Below are 19,327 nucleotides of genomic sequence, written 5' to 3'. Positions count from 1 at the left end.
AGTGCAGGGCAGTTTCAGGCTTCTTTGGAAAAGTCTTACATAGCTTTGATACTTTTGGGCACCAGGACTGAGGGCTTAACAAGCCCTGCTTGGCGGAAAGGTCTCTGCATAGCATAGTCAGTCAGGACTGTTTATTCCCCATCAATAGCAACGTGACAGAGATCTCAAGGACTGAGAGCTGTAATCTTGAAGCCGAAACAAGCAGCGAGAACAGAGCAGCTCTGAGAGAACACGGAACTCCTTTTCCAGCAAATGTAACTGATAATTAACACCCCAAGAGGAACGACGACATGGAGAGAAGCAGGGACAATGGTGGGGAGGCCTCGGCAGATGGGAGGGAGGGTTCGTATATCACGTTTTCTGCAGGGGTTCCTTATGGATGTGTGGGCCTTCCCCTGCCCCAGCTGCAATGAGGAGGAGCAGGAGGACAGTTTGAACGCTCAGAGACTGTTTGAGCTGAGGCAGCCCATATTTTTCATTTCAGGCAAGTGTAGGCAAGGGAATTTCCCATGCTGGAAGTCCGATTTTCCTTTTGAACCTGCAGCTTCCCCCATACACAAGGCACTGGTGGCAGCTGCTACAAGCACTTTGCATTAGGCACCTATGAGAAGCTGTAGGTAGAAGTTCCTCTCCCATGGCCTCTCCAGTCTGTGCATCCTGGGCATGATATGAGTGGCTTCATCCATCAGCATCAATTTGGGTTTTTCCATTTGAGCACATTAGGTAGCAAAGCTTGAAAATTGTTAATGCTTCAAGTAAGGGCAGCAGCTGAGATAAAGTGATAGGTCTCCTTTATGTGGGAAATCCTTATATTTTCATCAGAGCTTGTACATCTAGTCTTCCAAGGTAGCTGCTTAATGGAGTGAGGAAGGATTTTCCTTCCTACGTGTCCCTGTATGTGAGGAAACTCTCTGCGTCAGCAGGCTCAAGAGAACAGCACACAGAACGTCTGAGATGCCATTTGGACAAACAAGTGGTGATAACAGGTCTGTGGGCTCTAAGCAAAGAGGGGAGATGAGAAAAGTGGTTTTCTCATTGGAAGACAGGAGGGCAGGAAGCGATCTAGTAATCTAGATCAATGTGAAAGACAGATGTACTATCCTAGGCTGCTGAGATGATTTAAACAGAGGCTTGAATGTAAGCCAGGCATTAAATAGCCAACTCAGAACTAGCAGACAGAAAAGGGAATAGAATTACAGAATAAAGTGTCTAGCCCTGGCAGTGCCCTCATCATTGTAGACCCTATCTGCATGGGTGCTTGGAATCTATTTTTAATGCTTTGCGCAGCTGCATAACACCAGTGTGATACTCTCAGATGATTTCCTGTATAGCACAGGTAATCCTATATGATCTTGGCCATTTGAATTAGGTAGGTATTGAAGGTAAAACTGGCAAGTTTCCAGTATGAGCCTAGTAGACTATATGACACCTGTAATGACTAGGGGCAATTGAGGTAACCTGGGATAATTCAACAAAAGACTACTTTTATTTTTCAAACTGGGTCAAGGTAATGGAGTCTATGAAAATATGTAATTATAATAACAGGAAACAAATTAAAGCAAGGTTACAGAGGGCAGATGAGTTCTGTTACAAATTCTGTAGGCACTGTGAAACCAAGAAGCCTGTCATGTCTGAACACCTCTGGAAGCGATTATGCCATGCCTTTCTGTGCTTTGGTCTCTGGTCCTGGATGGCTGACTTGTCTGAGATCTTTGATTAACACTGGAGTGGAAAGTGAAGCTTAGTTTGAAAAGCAGCACAGCAAATGAGGCTGGCACTGTCACAGACTGTGCCTGTATCACATGCTTTCTTCAATGGTCTGTATGCAGCCACAGTTCCTTGCACAGGTGAATGCTCAGCCCAGTTCTTTTTGCCCATGTTCTTTTTGCGAAGTGAATAAGGTATTGTATTGATGCAGCTTCCTGAAGAACTGGCACAAACACATAGTGTCAGTTTGTTTGGTCTCATCCTCTGTTTACCTTCATGGGTGTAAATTGAAAGCTGCTCTTTACAACTTAGTGGACGTTATGTCAGTGAGAAAATGATGCGAGAGAAAATTTGGGTTTGTTCAGTGCAGCATGGCCATAAGCCCACTGAAACAACTATTTTGAACCAATGAGCAGTAAATCTCCTTTGCCACCACTGCTGTGTAGTCCTTTGAAACTGTGGAGGGCAGTCATGGCCCTTTTACTGTCTGCATATTGCATTCTACCATTAAATGGGTCTTTTTATTCCAAAAAATGGAGTGTGTTCTGCTCCTGTTGGAAGTACAGAGGCAGGCAATGTTTTCCAAGCAAGGTTAACTGCCATATTACCTTATTGGGTGAAAACATCCTTGCAAGCCCGTACAACCACACATTAACCTACTTACTTTATAAGTCAGTTCACAAAACTCTTTTAACTGGAGATGATAGACACAATTTAGCTCTTTAGCATCACTTACCTGCATCCCGATCACGGCGTAGATGAAGAACAACATCACTATTAAAAGAGCCACATAGGGGAGGGCCTAGAAATGAAAAAAAAAAAAGAAAGAAAAAGGAAAAGAGAGAGAACACTGCGTCTCCACCGAGCCCAGCACACGGGAGCCTGGCCCATGCTCCTGGCTTTGGGAAACTGAGCAGAAGCTGTAATTTGGCCAAGTGGCCACTAGATGCCTCCCCAAGCCCACATTTGCTTGTCCTTCTCTCAAGCAGGCTCTGACTCTGCTCCCTCTCGTCATGATGCAGCTCTGCTGCTTTCAAGTCAGTCCTGCCCTTGACGGAGAAAGGAAAGAGAGGAAAAAACAGTGTCTACAGCTGCTTACCAATAGGAGAAAACTATCACAACATGTATTATTCTGGCACTAATGGCAATGTGTTTTTTAATGGATCTAGTCTGGTGAAACAACACAACAGCTGCCAAGATTCGAATTCAAGGCTTCCACTACAATGGCTGGTACAATCCGAAGGATGTAAAGCAGCAACAGCTTTGTTCCCTGTTCAGTGTTAGGTGTCTCTGATGCTGTCTGCAATTCACTTAAGTGTCTGTGATCAGGTGCTGAAGAGGAAATGCAGAGCCCTGATATGCACAGCTGCCTCATAAGGAAGTGGCCGGCACAACTAGCAAAGTGTTGAGTGCTGTCTGTTTCCTCTGTCTGCCACTAGCAGGGATCAAGGGCACAGCTTGGGACCTCACAGGCTCAGGCTTTTGAGGAGGAATTTTCTACTCTGTTGCCTTTGAAATATATAGTGCTCAGACCAGAGATTTCCAGACTTCAGAGGCAATGGGCAGACACATTCATCCTTAAAATGTGAGGAAAGTCCCTGATCAGGATTTTCAACACCCCATTTCACAAAGTATAAAAAGCCTACAACATTATTATTTTTAAAATATAAGATTATTCACACACTTTAAGTTTATGCCTAAATTCAAGAGAGCTAAATCCTATAGGAAGAATCAAGGCAAAATTGTCACTGTCCACTATGGAGATTTGACTAAAATCTGCAGAAATTGATAGGACAAGGGGTAACGGGTTAAAACTTAAACAGGGGAAGTTTAGACTGGATATAAGGAGGAAATTCTTTCCTGTTAGGGTGGTGAGGCACTGGAATAGGTTGCCCAGGGAGGTTGTGAATGCTCCATCCCTGGCAGTGTTTAAGATCAGGTTGGACAAGGCCTTGGATGATATGATTTAGCGTGAGGTGTCCCTGCCTATGGCAGGGGGGTTAGAACTACATGATCTTAAGGTCCTTTCCAACCCTAACTATTCTATGATTCTAAATAATCTCAAAGAGGGCTGAATATTAAAATGGCAAAAATTCAGCTCTTGAAAGAATGTCACATTGAGGCTCAAGAGGAGATTCTTCTGTGTTTTATGAGGTCTGACAAATCTGTATGGTTACCCCACAATGCAGTGGAGATACACCAGCTCCGAACTGGGCTCCAAACATTCTGTGGTCCAGATAGGACAGGAGGTGCATAACCTTACCAGTTAGCCTGTCTTTAAAATGGGGATGGGAAAAGTGTCCTCTCCTGGCCCTCTAGGCCTCCACTTTCTTTCTGTGTTCTGCTCTGCCTATTCCTCTCCACTGGTGCACCTTCCTACTCATCTCTACCCCTTACTCCCCACAGCTCCTTCAGCTCCGCACCTCCCATATTCCACTCTCCTTGCTCTGTCCTCCTCTGCCTCCATCCTTCCTTGGCTACCACTTTGTCCTTGTGATTCCCACGGCCTTGCCTTGCCCTCAGCACCCCTCTTACTTCCTACTCCTCCCACCCGCCTGCGTGAGCCCTGTCGCTGTCTCTGCAGGAGGAAACCCCGCTGAGCATTTTCCCACCACCCGCTCCTCTGACCGGTGCCCCAACTTGTAAGCACTGTGCGCCATTCATGGGCCACGTGGTAGTTGCAATGGGATGTGAACTCTAGCAGCAGTTCATTGCTTATTCGGCTGCCCTGTGTGAGCAGACGCTTCCTGGAAGCATGTGAGGACACAGAGAAGAACTTGTGCCAGACAGAGTCTGCAGGGATCCCAGATTTTGACAGTGGGAGTGGCTGAGTAAAGAGCTCTGCACAGTGGCTATTCATAGCTACCAAAGAAGCCTCCCAGTAGTTGCAAGAGGAGGAGCTCTGGGCAGAGACTACCATGTTATAAATGGCTAAAAGCTTCCAATGGAAGCACTTGCTTGCAGTGCTTAGTCTTCCCCCCTCCCTGCTGTGGAAGATGCCTCCCTTGATACTTTCTCCCATCACCCTACAACCCTGCCTAAAAGCAACTCTCCAATCAAAGAGGTCTGGAGGTCACTGGAGGGAAGTACCAGGAACTCCCTTTCCCATCCATCTCATCCTCTGCAGCCAAGGGCTGTGGCAAGCTGAGCTCAGAATAAGAGTGAGCTATTGCTAAAGAGGTTGGAGGGGCAAGGGCGAAGGGGGGGAGAAGCAGGAACTGGAAAGTGTGACTCTGTCCCCTGCATGAGGGATGGTTGAGCTATGCCAAGGGAATATCATTTCTATGCATGCAGACAAAACGGTTCTCACTGGAGCTGCTCAAATAACAACCTGGAAGTTAGCAACTGTGTAAGCAATGGAAAAAGTCATTTGTAGTATGGATATGTCAGAAAAGTGCTGTGCCATATTAGATCCTCTGGCAGTCAAGGAGTGTGCAAAATGAGAGTCCTCTGCATGAGCCTCGTGGTCTGGCTACCAAGACCACCTGAGAGATGCAGTGGAAAAGGTCCAGATTGATCCCTGGTGTACACGTACAACTTCTGCTGACAGACAGAATTTGTGCTGATCCACAGCACTGCACGCTTTGGTCCCAGCTTGTGTTGCAGTTGGTTAGGTTTAAGTTTTAAAATGTGGATCAGCTACTTTCCCATTTGAGTCAATACAAATGCTATCAACCATTTAAAGGCTCAGTCTGAGGGATATATGGTCGCTGTTTCAAGACTTAATATGTTGCACGTTACTCTTTCATGATTTTATCCGGTGGTGTGTCCTGCATCTTTTCTCGTATTTTGACCACCATTTGCATTCCTATGCTATCTTTCCCTGATGCTTCCTTCGGACCTGCCCCAGCTAACATCCAGGTTGTGCTGGCCCAGTAAATCCAGGTCAAGTACTTGTAAAATGAAAGAATATGCTATGTTTAACCTGTAACTACCATTTTTCTATACATGGCTAGGTTAGGGGCTGGTATGGAAGCAGTTTTTCTAGCAAATGGCTATCTCTTGGTGTTTCTTTTACCCCAGAGGTGATGATTCGTATCCAGTCTGGTCTCCTTTGTCTTCCCCTATCTATTCTCACACTTTACGTATCACTGAAATGACACCTGCCTCCAGGGAAAAATCACCAATTTAATAACTTTGCATCTTTTCCAGGGCCAAAAAGGTGAAATTCTTCTGGATGAAAGCATGGGGGCCACACACCTCTAATACTCACTGGAAATCATCAGAACAATGCTTAAATAAAACCTAATGGAGACCCAGGCCTTCCCCATAGCTGTGCATTTCACTTAAAACAACAAATATAAAATACAGCTAAAATAGAAAAAAAGAAAGAAAGAGGAGATTGAAGGGTTGCAGGCAGGTGGTGACTGAGTTGAACTGAACTATCAAGGCTGTTCAGGAAGGTCTCAAGTAATTACTCATTCTTTAAAGATTGAATTCATACCGGGCAGTCATTCTCTGCAAGCCCCGTTTACTTGACTGTCATTCGTGCAACCTGTCACTGGTGCACACAGCTCTGACCAGCAGCCTTTGAGTTTAGGGACTTGGGTGAAATCCCTCTCCGAGAGGTCACCAAGGGGAAATAAAAAGGAATTAGGTCTTACTTAGAGATAAGTGAAAGAATACCTGGAAGGATTTGATGAAGGTCCAAAGCAGCGTCCGGATGCCCTCCCCTCGGCTCAGGAGCTTCACAAGACGCATCACGCGGAAGAGTCGGAAGAAGGTGATTGAGATGCGAGAGTTTTCCTCTGCGTTCTGGAAGCCATTGGCACAGAGGCAGGAGTTACAACAGCACAGGAGGAATGGGGGCCCTGGGCCACAGAGGATGCTACGCCAAGAGCTCACTGCACTGTTCCTTGTCCTGATACCGCTCCCTGGGCTTGCACTGCCCCGGCACCCCAGAGGTGGGCTGAGGCTGGTCAAGCCTGCCCTCTCTCCCAGGGCGGTGAGCTACTCTGTGGGGGCTTTTGAGGCCATCAGCCTCTCCCTTTATATTGCCTGGACTTTTGGGGATTAAGGATATGTTATGCTATAAAACTCCCTATTACATTTCCTGCTCACATTGGAAAGATGCAATTCTCCTTTGTCATTGTACTGGAGGAGAAAGATACTTTCTCTTTTGATCTGTCTCAGATGTTTTACCCAGCAAACACACCAGCCAGCAGTTCTGGAGAATCTGATGCTGGGCATCAGCCATGTGCTGCTTGCTCTAGGGGAAACAGTAGCAGGTCCCAGGTCTGCTCTGGGGTGCAAAACCCCGTGGGGGCACAGCATGAGCTGTCCCTTGCTCAGCTGTTGGCACCGCTGGCAGCTTCACTATCGCTGTGCTGCTGCTGTGGCCATGCTTCAGGGGGCTGGCTGGACCATGGTCGCTTGTTCTGCTGCTGTGCGTTCGGGCCTTTTGCATTTCTCATGACCCCTTTGTATTTCCCACAGTCTGCGCACTGACTTTTGTTTTTCTAAAGACATTTTATTTTGGCTTCACTGCTACTGTTCAAGGAGCAGCATTTTAAAATAGTCTTTCCTCTGGCCTGTTTTTTATTCCCAGCATCTGCTTTGTCCCTACGCATTTTCCCTTGGGCTTGCGACCAGCTCTGACATTCCTCAGCCTCCATGTGTGTGAAGGCAACATCTGTCTGAGTGCTGCCATGGCAGCAGGCTCACCTGGGCCTCAGTGAAGAGGCTTCCCAGCTCGAGTGGAGTGAGGCACAGAAAACGCTGTGTTTACCAGTTCATTAACCCCCTAAAATACTGTGTGAAGCCTGTGGAGCCAGTGGTTTCCAGTAGCAGCACTGTGGGAATGTGACCTCATGTCACAGGGGCAGATAATAGTGTCACCCTGCCACTTGACCTGCCATGGAGCAAAGTGCGCAGAAACCCCCTCTCTGTCTCCACCCAGGCTGCAAAGGCCACAGTTTTGAGTCTAAATGCCACTGAAAGAGCAACATTTAGGAGGAAGAAACAGTGCAGATCACCCCGCTGTTAACTACTCACCACTGTGTAAACCAAGAGAGAACAGACCCTTGGGATTTCCTGTCATCAGGCAGTGAAAACAGCAGCTGCTTGCCTGTCCACTCCTGATAAAACCCCAAGCATAGAGTTGCCCAGATGGGATTAAATGACCAGATGAGGATGTGTACCTTGCGCTGTACGTGCTCCTGTTTCCAACCCAGGATGGGCAGGTTAGTGCTGAGCTCTGTCGGCCCCGGCAGCCATGGGGGTACACAGGGTCAGTAGCTGCTTGCTAGTGTTTGTGAACTCTGCTTGCACTATGTGCAGGAGTTCACAATTACACCCCAGCTGCAGTTTGTCTGTCTACCTGTGGTGTGGATCACTGGTGGATGTTTTGGGTAGCCTCCTCCAGTCTGCAGCAAAGGCTCACTGCCTGTTTGCTGCCCATGCAGTAACCAGGTGAAAAAGGTTAGGGGAACAGGCTGTGTCAAGGAGAAGCCTGACTGCTCCCTACCTCTCACATCACTCTCATTTTCTGACTTGGACAACAGGCTGGGGGCTTCAGTGAATTGGAGGAAATTATTTTGAGGTGAAGGAGGGAATGTGGCCTCCAAGAAACCAAAAGTCATAGCATTCAATTCTCTCAACACTGCAGTCCCAGAGGGCTAATTATAAGGTCACACAACTCTCCCAGTCCTACATAAGTCCTATGGCCTCCCTTCCACTTTCTCTAAGAAGGTAAATTCCAATGCCACATAAAAAAGAGTTGAGATCCAAATTTAGAAGTTGGGTGGACAAGCTGTACTGCTGTGGTTGTGACCTAAGACCCCCCCAAAAAGTATTTTCTTATTCTACATGCTGCTGCTCTTGTCAGCTTGGCCCTTTGGATGGCAGCACTCTGGGATGCGGGTCTGGACAGAGGTTTCAGCATTCCTTCAACTTTGCTTGCTGAGAAGAGGCAGCTACTGTAGGCAGAAAATTATCCCCGTCTATCTAGTGTCATGGAGTAGGCAAAGGCCAAAGAGCAGATAAAATAGAACAAATTCCTCCCTGACGCACATCTGCAGTTTACTGGCATCAAACCACTCAGCCAAAACCATTCAGTGATGCCTCAGGAGATTACAGTCATTTTAAGACTAGGTGGCTACAGATTAGCTGGTGCTTGAGTAGCCCTGCTTGCTTTCTCCTGATTTTCATCCAGCTTTCTGAAGACTTAGCTTTGCCAGAGGAGGGAGGTTCTGCAAAATGGCAATCAATCAAGAGGCTGGAGTTACTGCAGCTCTGCTGGGGTGCTATGGGAACTGTCTTGTACACCAAGGCAGCTGAGTTTGTGTGCACCACTGCACGACTTCTTTTATGCAAAGTACGAACTCCAGTGTTACAGTGAGTCATCTCCCTGCAGAGGAACTTCAGAGTCCCAATCCTTTCTAGTTTGGAGGCCTGGACATGAAGTCACATTGCAAACTCATTCAGCATCACATTGATAGTGACATAGGTTCTTGCTAACAAGAAATCTTACCAGGTCTAGTTCTCTCTTGGTGGTTCATTAGAAGGCAGAACGACAGTTAACTTGACCAAAGGAAAGCTCAGGATGCACAAGAAATACACATGTGCAGCATATTCACAGCTCATGTGAACACCAGACTCACACCAATACATGACATGGCAGCTTCATGCACAAATAACTAGGCTGGGCTTGGAGAGAGAACTCGTGATCACGGAGAAGAGAATAAAGGAGTGTGTTAGAAAGAGTGTCACAGAAGCTGGGAGGGTGGTCTGTATTTTCGGTCTTACCATAGAGGAAGAGCATTGGGTATGTTCAGCTGGCTTTAAAGAAAGGCAGACAGAAATAAGCTGTAATAAATCTCCAATCAAGAGCCCTAGTAAACTAGGTCTTGGCTAACACAGGAGCAACAAAATGGTAGAAGAGGGCAAATGGGAGTTTGAAAGAAATGCACAAGAGGCTGGGCTAATTCCCTAGGATCAAAGCTGGCCATGGAAGAAGTGGCTCCAACTCCCACTGGATTTGATGGAAGCTGTATCCACTACCACCACATGTGGATTGCACCTAGTATCTCTTGCGTGCTAGACATCCTGGTATCCAGGCAGTGGAGGCATGGATATTGTTAAAATGTTTCTTGTGTCACTACCATCAAGTTCAATACAAGGGCTGATTTAGCTCCCCAGCTCAGATCCAGGCCATGTCTGCACAGGGACCAGCCAGCTTCTAGTGCATCAGTCTGATTTATAAGCCCATAATACCCCAGCGCTAAAGCAATGCTATTTATATATCCCCATTCCTTTACATGTAATTCTGGGTTGGGACAGTCTAATCGACAATTGGCAACCCTACAACACCCACCACCAGCTGTGGAAAGTGGATTGGTAATGCTGGTTATCTTTCTGTACCTTCACCCGCCTCACAGCAAAGCTCCAGGGACCCAGTGGATGTTTCCCGGGAAGCCAAGCTGAGCTGAGCCCTGGTCATGCCTGGAAGAGTCTAGTTGCTGCAAACACTCAACCTGATGTTCCTTGATTAACTTCTGGGGCCATATCCAATACTGAGAACAATTCTAAAATCACCAAGGCTGCAAATACCCTTAGGTGTAAGAAGCAGAATTGAAAATTAAATAAAACCAGCTTTATCAGGAGTCCTTCATTTCAATAGCAAAATACTCGTTCAGCCTAACCTCTACCATATGACAAACCTGTCTGTTATTACTTCCTGTGATCACATTAGCAAAGCTGAAACTGATGTATTTGTTCTGCAATGGCAGAATTTAGCTCTAGTGCCACAGAGGGCTCCTGCAGTGTGCTCCTGCTCTCCAAGGACAGTGCAGTAACCAAAATGGGTATTGTATTACCTAAATAAAACCTAGTTTGGATGCACAGCCTATTTGGTGATACAGGCAAATGAGAACAATTGAAAACCCAAGGTACACCTAATCGTGTAACAGTCTTTTGGGTTAACACATTGGTTTGGTAGTGCCAGATTTCATTGCTTTTATCCTCCTCTTTCATGTGTTTGCTCTTGTGTTTTCAGATCACATACAGGCAAAACTTGACTTGAATACCAAATAAAGGAGCGGTGCCCACAGAGACATTTCTTACAGACCAGGCATAGATTTTGATTTTGTGTTGCTGGGCAAACATCTCCTTTCCAGCAGTTTCTCTGTCCCATCCCCCTTCCTCTTTCTAGTTTTGCAAATCATCTTTTCTAGCGATAGAAGGACCTTTATTCTGCTAGTTGCTGTGTTCCTGATAGAGGGTACAAAGCCCCTTCAAACTCACTGAAGGAAGCCCAAAAACTTTCAGCACCTTTCATGATTCTCCATCCTTCCTGGCTGACAGTGCAGGTGTATCTGTGACTGACTGGCTGAAGAGGCCATGTAAGTTACCGTGGAACATTATACCTTAATTGTCATTTTGATATTGTTAGTATTTAATCAGAAAATGCGGATATCAGTAACATAACAGAGTATAAAAATCTGTATAAAAAGATATGACTATATAAGCCACTGTTGATATGGGATGCTCAACTTGAAGGACTTGGCATCACCTTGAAAAGCTAGAAACCAAATGTTCTGAGCATCTTTGGCACTTCTAAGAAAGTGAAGTAGAGGTTGATTTACTCCTCTCTCATTCCCTGAGTTACCTGGCTTGTGTTTTAAGATGGGGTCAAATAGCACATTATATCGCTACTTACAGTAAAGGCTAAAAAGCAGCACAGGAAAGTTTCTGTTAATGCTGGCAAGTGGCAATTGTTTGAACTGTAGCACTGTGGGCTGAGGTTCCTGATATGCTTGTGCATACTGTAGTTTGTGCATGAGTATATGAGGGGGAAATCAACCCCCAGGTGTGGGTTGCTGAATACATTTTCTGATGTCCAGAAAGGTTTCATAGAGGAGCCAAATACTACCATTTTCCACTTGTGCTTAAAGGTCACCATATGGACCTGAGCACAGATACCTGAGAACCTGTTACTGTGACTTTGAAGTGTGGCCATTCCTAACTATAGAGCAGAGAGAGTTATTTCTAGATTTTCTAAGAATCTTCAACCTTGCAAGTGATGTGAGTATGCCAATTTTAGGACAAGGACAGGCACTCAGCACCTGAGAATGTAGAAGTCACATCAGTTCACAAGGATGGAGGCATAGTGATGGGTAGGGGGGTGGGAACTAGATGATCTTAAGGTCCTTTCCAACCCTAACGATTCTATGATTCTATGATAATTAAAGCCAGTGTCAGGATTTAATTTCTACAAACCTCAGAACAATGTGTAAAAGCAAATCCTCATCTGTTTGGTGTCTTTGAAAGACTGTTTGGAGAAGCTATGCCTCTTAACAGAAGGTGGCCTTCGCTGTACCCTGTTTTATTTGCAGCCATCTCTTCTGCATGTGTTATAACCTGCAAAGAAACTTCAAGTATCCTACCCTGCTCTTGTTGTTTGGGGCACAAGTAGCATGCACGTAACTGAATCAGAAAGGGAAACAACAGTAACAGTGAGATCAGTCAGGAGATGCTGCTCTGTGCAATTTCCATCATACAAGATGGACCTGAAGCATAAATCGCAAACAAGTCCAGGGATATATTAAGAGTGATGTAGAATGAAGCCTGCTCAAAGTGGGAAGAGAAATACCTGAGGCAGGATGCTTCTGTGCAAAGACACTAAATGGGAATGAAGGCAGTGAAAGTGCTTGGGCAATTTATTTATGTATTTTCTTTTGATGTCACCATATTTAAAAAGGTAATAGAGACACTAAGGAGCAGAAGAGGTCAAGAAACAGAAAAGCCAATTCTAGAAGCCAAAGTAAAGATTCAGTAGGATAAAGACTGAGGGAACCCTGAAGCACGTCTGAAAAGCTCCCTGGAATATTGTTGCCTGCGTATTTTCTCATTTAACTATGTTAAATGTGTACCAGAGCACCAACATTTTAAACAGACACATTGCTTTAATCTGTGTGCGTCCTTGAAGTCCCTACAGGCACAAAAGTGAAAGGCACAGTTTATACCCATCATGAATTCAGGATCCCAGGTAAGGAAGTCTCTGGGAAAGAAGACAGGTTTGTTCATTAGAGAGATACTTAAATGAGATACTGAAATGATGGCATGGGCAGGTGGCATTCCCATTACCAGCACGGTGATGGTAGTAATTTTTTTTTACACCACAGGACACACTGAAGATGATGATGAGTTCGGCTCCTTCAGTGGATCCAGTCTTTGCTAGGAAGTCCAAATGGATTTTTGTCTGATGTTTGAGGAGTAAAACTTCCTTGCTGATAACTTTTTTACCTTCCAACAAGGTTTCTTCCATCCAATGGGAGGAATCTCCTTTTGCAAGACAGAATTCAACCTTTATGTTGTGACGAACTTTGGCCTGGCTTGATCTGGGCAACATTTAAGCAGCCAAATGCTCAGTGTTGTTATTGCTTTGTAAGTCAGGCTTGTCTTAGCCAATGCAGTGGTACAATGGCAGCCTTCTAATTTTGCCTGTTAGCCCTAGGTTTGAAAAGATATAAGGAAATCTCTGAGACTTTGGCACCATGATATGACAGAGTATCTTCATATTTCTCAAGAAAACAAATTATCAGATGCTTGTGTTGCCTTTTGTGACGAACAATCCATAATGGCATATCTCCACTAAGGAAAATATGGTTTGTGGATGAAGATCTTTGGAGACCACTTGCAGTAGTTGGTTGTTGGTGATGGATGTCTGCTATTTCCTTGATAGCTGTTGACATTTGGAGAATGAAGCTACCTATGAGTATTCCTTATCTGCTGGAAACTTGTCCATTAGTCTGTTAGCCTTATTCCATGAGGAAAGGGGTGACAGGTGCTGCCTTCTTGCCTTTTTCTACTCATTGCTGGAAGGATGCTTCTGAGAATCTGCACTGTGGATTTCGCCTGAGCAGAGCAGGCTGCAGGGCTGTGTAGCTCCTTTTCAGTTCTAGAATATCAGTCTTTTCTAGCTCAAGTTCTTTGTATCTAGAGGTCATCCAAGAGTCCTGCCTACGTTAACCATGCTGCATCTGTGACCTTCTCGGACACAAAATGAAGGGTGAAAAGAACCACTCAGTGAAAATGAACTCATTGTACAAACACAGATAAGATTTTGAGGGAGATTAAAAGCATTTCCATTGAGTGATACCTGATGAGCAACAGTGATTTGGTTTTGTTGCTACAGGGAGTGAGAAAGAACTGAAGGGCTGTTTCAGCTGCTTGGCCACTGCTGGATGTAGAGCGCACGAATAGGGCAGCAGCAAGCCCACAACATTACTGTTCTGGAGATTTTTCTTTCACACATGTGGATCATACTAGGATGGGATCTGTAAGGACCCGAGCTTCAAGAACAAGAATTTACCACTGTGTAAGAGAAAAAGAGATTTAGAATTTATCAGTGCCATAGAGACATGATAAAAGAGAAGACATGACTCTCCCCTGTCGAAAGTCTAAAGTGACCTCAAGAGGCTAGCTGAGTAACACAAGTCTTTGTGGAGAGCTGGAAAAAGTCAGGGTTTCAAATCAACCTGGCTGCTGGCAGGTAATAGTCTGCTGTTACGCTGGGGAGTTACCACAACCCCTTCCAGACTCATCTGTCTGCCACTGCTGTGTGTGGTTTTAATCACAAGAACTCTAGAGATCATCCACCTGCCACCAAAGTCTGTGAAGTTATTGTAAAAGCAGGCAGAAATGTATCTGCTGTTTCTCTGACAGGGAATACTGCTGGATTGCAGATAGCACAGTTCAAATTCCCCTAACCTTATGGTGAAATCAAACTATTAGCAGGATAACAATAACAATAGTAATAATAGCCAGAGAAGTTGCTCAAACTCTGCATTCTTTCATTAAGTGTACAGTTCTTTGAGAAATGCTGGGAATATTTTGAGCAAAACTAGCCAGATTTTATTTATTTTTTTCCCTACAAAAATGTTTTCTGTTAGAAAAATGCTGATGCTGAAAGTGAAATGTTCTGTGGGGACATGTCAATTTTGAAAAAAGCATTTCTGAAATCTGAGATAGAAATCTCACATTTTTTCCTCGCACATTTCAACTTGAGTTTTCAGCTCCATTAGAAACATTATATAACTATAAAAAAATAAATCCCAGATTAAACTGGTTTTACGTTACTTAAGCAAATGCCTTGCTTTTCCTAAATTATTTCTGTTGGAATGAAATCTTACTGAAGTTTTTTCAATTTAAAAAATTTATTGTACCTTAAACCACAAAAAAAAAGGTACCAGGGGCTTTTCTGAAACAAAAAATCAAGCCTTCCTATAGCTCTGATCTGGGTGAAGCACCAGAGGCTTTTTTGACTATTTTCATAAATTGGGGTTTGGTTTTAATGCCTATTAGGAACAGGTGCCATGGGAATCATGGTGTATGATACTGCTTTTACTGGGATAAATGGCGAACACCTTGCTGATTTTCCTGGAAAAAGCCCCGAGTTGTTTCACTGCAGTGTAATATGTTAATCCTCAGACAGATCTGCAGAAGATGGAACTAGATAACCTTAAGGTCCTTTCCAACCCTAACTATTCTATGATTCCATGATTCTATGAGGCTGAAACCTCTTGGACTATGGAATTAAAAGTTTATTTGTTGTAATACAGGGAATTATAAAAAATGTGACAGCTGCAATGGAGTTTGCCATTACATTTCTGCCTGCACTAACTCATGTGGATCAACACACATCAAGTGTCAGCTCATACAAATGCAATACATAGGCATTTATACTTCACATAGATTCCACATGATCTCAGATCTTGGAGGAAATATTAGCATAACTGTATGCAAAAAAGCCTATTTCAAATGCATTTAATAAGATCAAGGTAACTTTTAAAGCAAATGAGTCCTGCAGCTATCGTTTTTTGCCTTCATTTCGTATATTCTAAGATTCTGAAATTCTAGAGCTTGCTTTTCTAATTAGCTTCAAATATGCAAATCACACAAATTTGAATAGCTTATTAATTAATTTCATACATATATATATCTCTATCCATGAAATTGTCAGACAGTTATCTTACAGTTCTAAGTGCTTAAGGTAAATATAAGGCAAACCAATTGCTTTAATTTGGTTATGCAGATTACCCTAGCTTGACAATTACTGGACAATTAATGAAAGAGTCAGTTTTTACACGGCGGAAAGCTCTATTTTTTCCCCAACTTTCAGAAAAGCAGAAGAATTGGTAGAGTATTTATATGCAAATTATTCTTAATTTTCAGGATGTTTTAATAATCCTTCTCATTAACTCTGGGTAAATGATAAGTTCAAGTCTTACAGTAATCAAGCCTAGGGGGCTCCTAAAAAGCAAATACATATTAAACACTATCTTCAGGTACAAATACTTGTCTGACCATGGGAGGCAGGGGCAGCTTGCCTGTGTTTTATTGTGTTTTGTAGGGCATGTAGCCAAAAAAAGCCCTAGAACATCCTTATAGGAAGGCTATGAAGATAAACCAAGCCATGAAAATTAACACTGAAAGGCTACTTGTGTGCAGGAACTTTTGTTTCACAGGTGGAGTGATTTTAGGGATTTTCTTGTTTGAGTATCAGTGGATGAGAGTTTTTTTTCTGATTTGGACAACTCTGCCAGAAGCTGTATGTGGACTTCCTTCATTCAACTTGCATTTTCACTTGACCAATTCTTGATCAACAGAGCAAGGGCTCCCAGAGGAGGTAATCAGGCTGTCCCAGCCAAAAGCAGACTAAGAAGGATGACCCTGGTAACAGACCAGACCACTGAGCAACACAGAGAGAGCACAAGAGCGGAAGTTTAGAGTTCCCAGTTCTCCAGCTCAGCTCTATTATCATCCGTTCCAATGCTTTCTTCATTACTGTCTCTAAGTAGTCCAGTGTGCCTCACTGCCTTTCCTATGATGAAGTTAATATGGCTTTTAAACACTAAACCCAGCAGTGTAATTGTCACTGTGCTGGAAAGTGCAGTCTCATTTTCCTCCACCTCTTTAGGAAGATTTATGTTCTCTCTTACATTGATCCTTATTATTCTTTTTTTTCTTTTCATTGGCTGGGAGGGACAGAGGGAGTCTGGTTTTCCAGAAAAAACACAGCCTATATCTGATTTTAACTCACTCCAAATGGCAGTTCTTTTCATACCCAGGTTCTCCCATCCCAAAAACCCAAATGAATCAACCATCTTGGCTTCCTATCTGTAGCAGTGTTGTGAAAGCACAGCTGCTCTGGAAGGCTGCAAATAGGGAGATGGTCTCTGACACAGGCTGGCCTGCTAAGGTTCTTGTGTGTTAAGACCATACCGTTGATTTTGGTCTTGAAATGAAAAAGAAGAAAGGGACTGTTTAAAGCATTCATACCAGTCTTGGTTACTTTAAAAACACGATGTTTGCTGTATAAGGTATTGATTTTTCCATTTCTTGTAACATCCCACAGCCTATCTTGGAAATTGTAATGGCAGCAGAGTTTTTCTCTAAGATGAATTTCCTGAGCCATAGGTAGGCAGAGGCTTTCCTTATCTCCAACACCTTGCAACACCCCATTAGTACTGAGAGGGTGAGTAACACCTACTGACTTTGTCTTCCCTGGGGGCTGATGATTTGAGGAATTATGTAAACTCCTAGAAGCATCTCCTTCTTCTGTCACGGCTGTGCTTGTCTTCAGTGCACTGAGCATTTGAGTGCTTCTACAGCTATGTTAATTACTTATTAATTAGCTAATAGGATTCCATGGTGTAGGAAAAGGATAAGGAAGAAGATAAAATGAAGAACAGACTGAAACTTGGTATCCTCTGTGTATTAGTGTTACTGGGGCTTCTCTGGACAGTCTCACCTGCATAGGGCAGAAAGGAGGCTGGAGACCTTTGGACTCCATCGATGAAGAGGTCTGCTGGGAGCTCAGTATGAAGGATTTACTGTGATGTGGTTGGCAGGAGCACATGAATCCAGAAGGAAGCTTCGGCAGCGTTTTTGCAACTCCTGTATAACTGATCGGGAATCACGCTGGTGGTGTTAAGGTCAGAAGCAGGCTTATGGTCTGCAGCAAAATAACCTCTCTTCTGGGAACTAATGCAGCCAGATGGAGATTAGATCATGAGCAGGTTTTTCCAGGGAGGAAGGCAGGCAATCCACCAGCTCAAAGACTGCATGCAGGTGCCAGGATCCTTCCCTTGGCAAGACCAAAGGGTTTGGGACACAGTGAAGATGAAGGAGCCATCTTATGCTTTGATGAAGGTGCTGAAAGAAACTGCAAATGCCATTGGAAACAGGCGAAAACCCAATTCACCTTTGTTCAAATGCAACAGGACTGTGGGTTGCAGGAGAAAGTAGGTACAGGTGAACTAGCAGGCCCTGTTAATTTTGGGTAATGAATATTTCCTGAAGGGAGGGTAGCCAGAGATACCAGAAGCCCAAAAAGACAGTTTGTTATGGATCATTTAATTCGAGATCTGTAGCAGTTATTATTTAATTCCCAGGCTGTGTCTTTTCATTGCCTTTTAAAATAGAAGGTTATTTAATGTTGATGCAGAAGGTTTCCAAGAAGAGTGCAGCCTACAAAGTCATACTAGATTTCTGTATGTTAATATGAGATACAATAAAGCCTATGAGCTATTCTGGGATTGGAATGCCAATCACAGCATTATCACAGCAAGTTAGAGGTGGTCATATGTAACTACAGATACCTGTTAGAAAGCTATTGAGAAACAGGGTTTTTTTGGTCTATACCTCTTCCCAAAAATAAATTCTTATTGAGCTGATGAATTCTTTGGTTAAAACAAAATAGTAGGGACAGTTTGGGTGACATTTACTGCTCGCTGTGTGTGATTTACTATGTTCACCTCTGTGCAAACAGCTGAGCCTCAAATCCCCTAGCCCTAAATATTAATTTGTTTTAGATCCTTTCTATTAACAAGTATTTCTTTACTGCTGAGGCATCTTTGCCTTAGTGTCTGTTCAGCTTAGGAAAAGCTGTCACTTGATTTAGGTGAGATAGATATTCTCCAGTCAGTCAGATAAGGCTCAGCAGACAGCACCACTGACTGGTATCTCTGTTCAAAAGTGGATTTTGAGAGAATAACTGGGATGTGACCAGTTGCAATGTCCCATTACTCTCCAACAGTTTTACTAGCAATTAGAGCCAGGACATTTTTGGCCATAAATCAGCTAACCATAAGCAGCAATCCAGTCTCTACAGCAAGGTCATCTGGATGCAGCAGGGAATGGGTCCCATTTAGCAGATGCCTATGAAGGTATATGAAGCAGAAGTCATTTTGTTGGCATGTTGTGCCAGAGAGCCTCCACAAAGAACAGACCAGTGAGAGAAGGTAAGAACACAGCCATTTTAAAAACAGTTGTCTAGTGAGAAATAGAAAAACCCCTTATGTTTCCCTGGCTGGTACATATGAGGGCAGAGGGAGCAGGGCAGAAGCTAAATGAAGGTGCTACACTGACTGTATTTGAAAGGGTAAAATTAGTTTGTATGTGTTTACCTTCAAGCAGAAATCTGGTTGGAAGGCCACATTCCTTGCCTACCAGCAAACCCCCCCCAGCCAGGTCTTTATTGAGTGGGAACCTCAAAAATTCTGATAGTCTGTGCATTTGGGTTTGCAGAATGGTACCCATCACCATGCTGAACTGTTGCCAAATGCTTGGCACAAAAACCTTCACAAAGGGAAGCAGCCTTTTCCCTGGACTGATG

General features: G+C 43.9%; 1 protein-coding gene across 5 annotated transcripts in view; it reads right to left on the bottom strand.

The window, feature by feature from the left end:
• CACNA1C (calcium voltage-gated channel subunit alpha1 C) overlaps window positions 1–19,327 on the bottom strand; it is a 485,857-nt gene that overhangs the window by 23,306 nt on the left and 443,224 nt on the right. For 4 of the 5 annotated variants that reach the window (XM_062616658.1, XM_062616654.1, XM_062616653.1 and 1 more), the window contains 3 exons: window positions 9,454–9,486; window positions 6,334–6,462; window positions 2,444–2,509 (listed from right to left, as the gene is read on the bottom strand). In XM_062616658.1, the coding sequence (XP_062472642.1) occupies window positions 2,444–2,509; window positions 6,334–6,462; window positions 9,454–9,486 (228 nt within the window). The remainder of the gene's footprint in view (window positions 1–2,443; window positions 2,510–6,333; window positions 6,463–9,453; window positions 9,487–19,327) is intronic. The other variant, XM_062616655.1, reaches the window with a different exon arrangement.

This window comes from Pezoporus occidentalis, unplaced genomic scaffold (genome assembly GCF_034315485.1).
Source record: "Pezoporus occidentalis ecotype Australia unplaced genomic scaffold, CSIRO_AGI_Poc_V1 ctg19, whole genome shotgun sequence".
Lineage (NCBI taxonomy): Eukaryota > Metazoa > Chordata > Aves > Psittaciformes > Psittacidae > Pezoporus > Pezoporus occidentalis.
The sequence above is the reverse complement of the archived record's forward strand: the minus strand, read 5'-3'. Positions and strand labels throughout refer to the sequence as shown.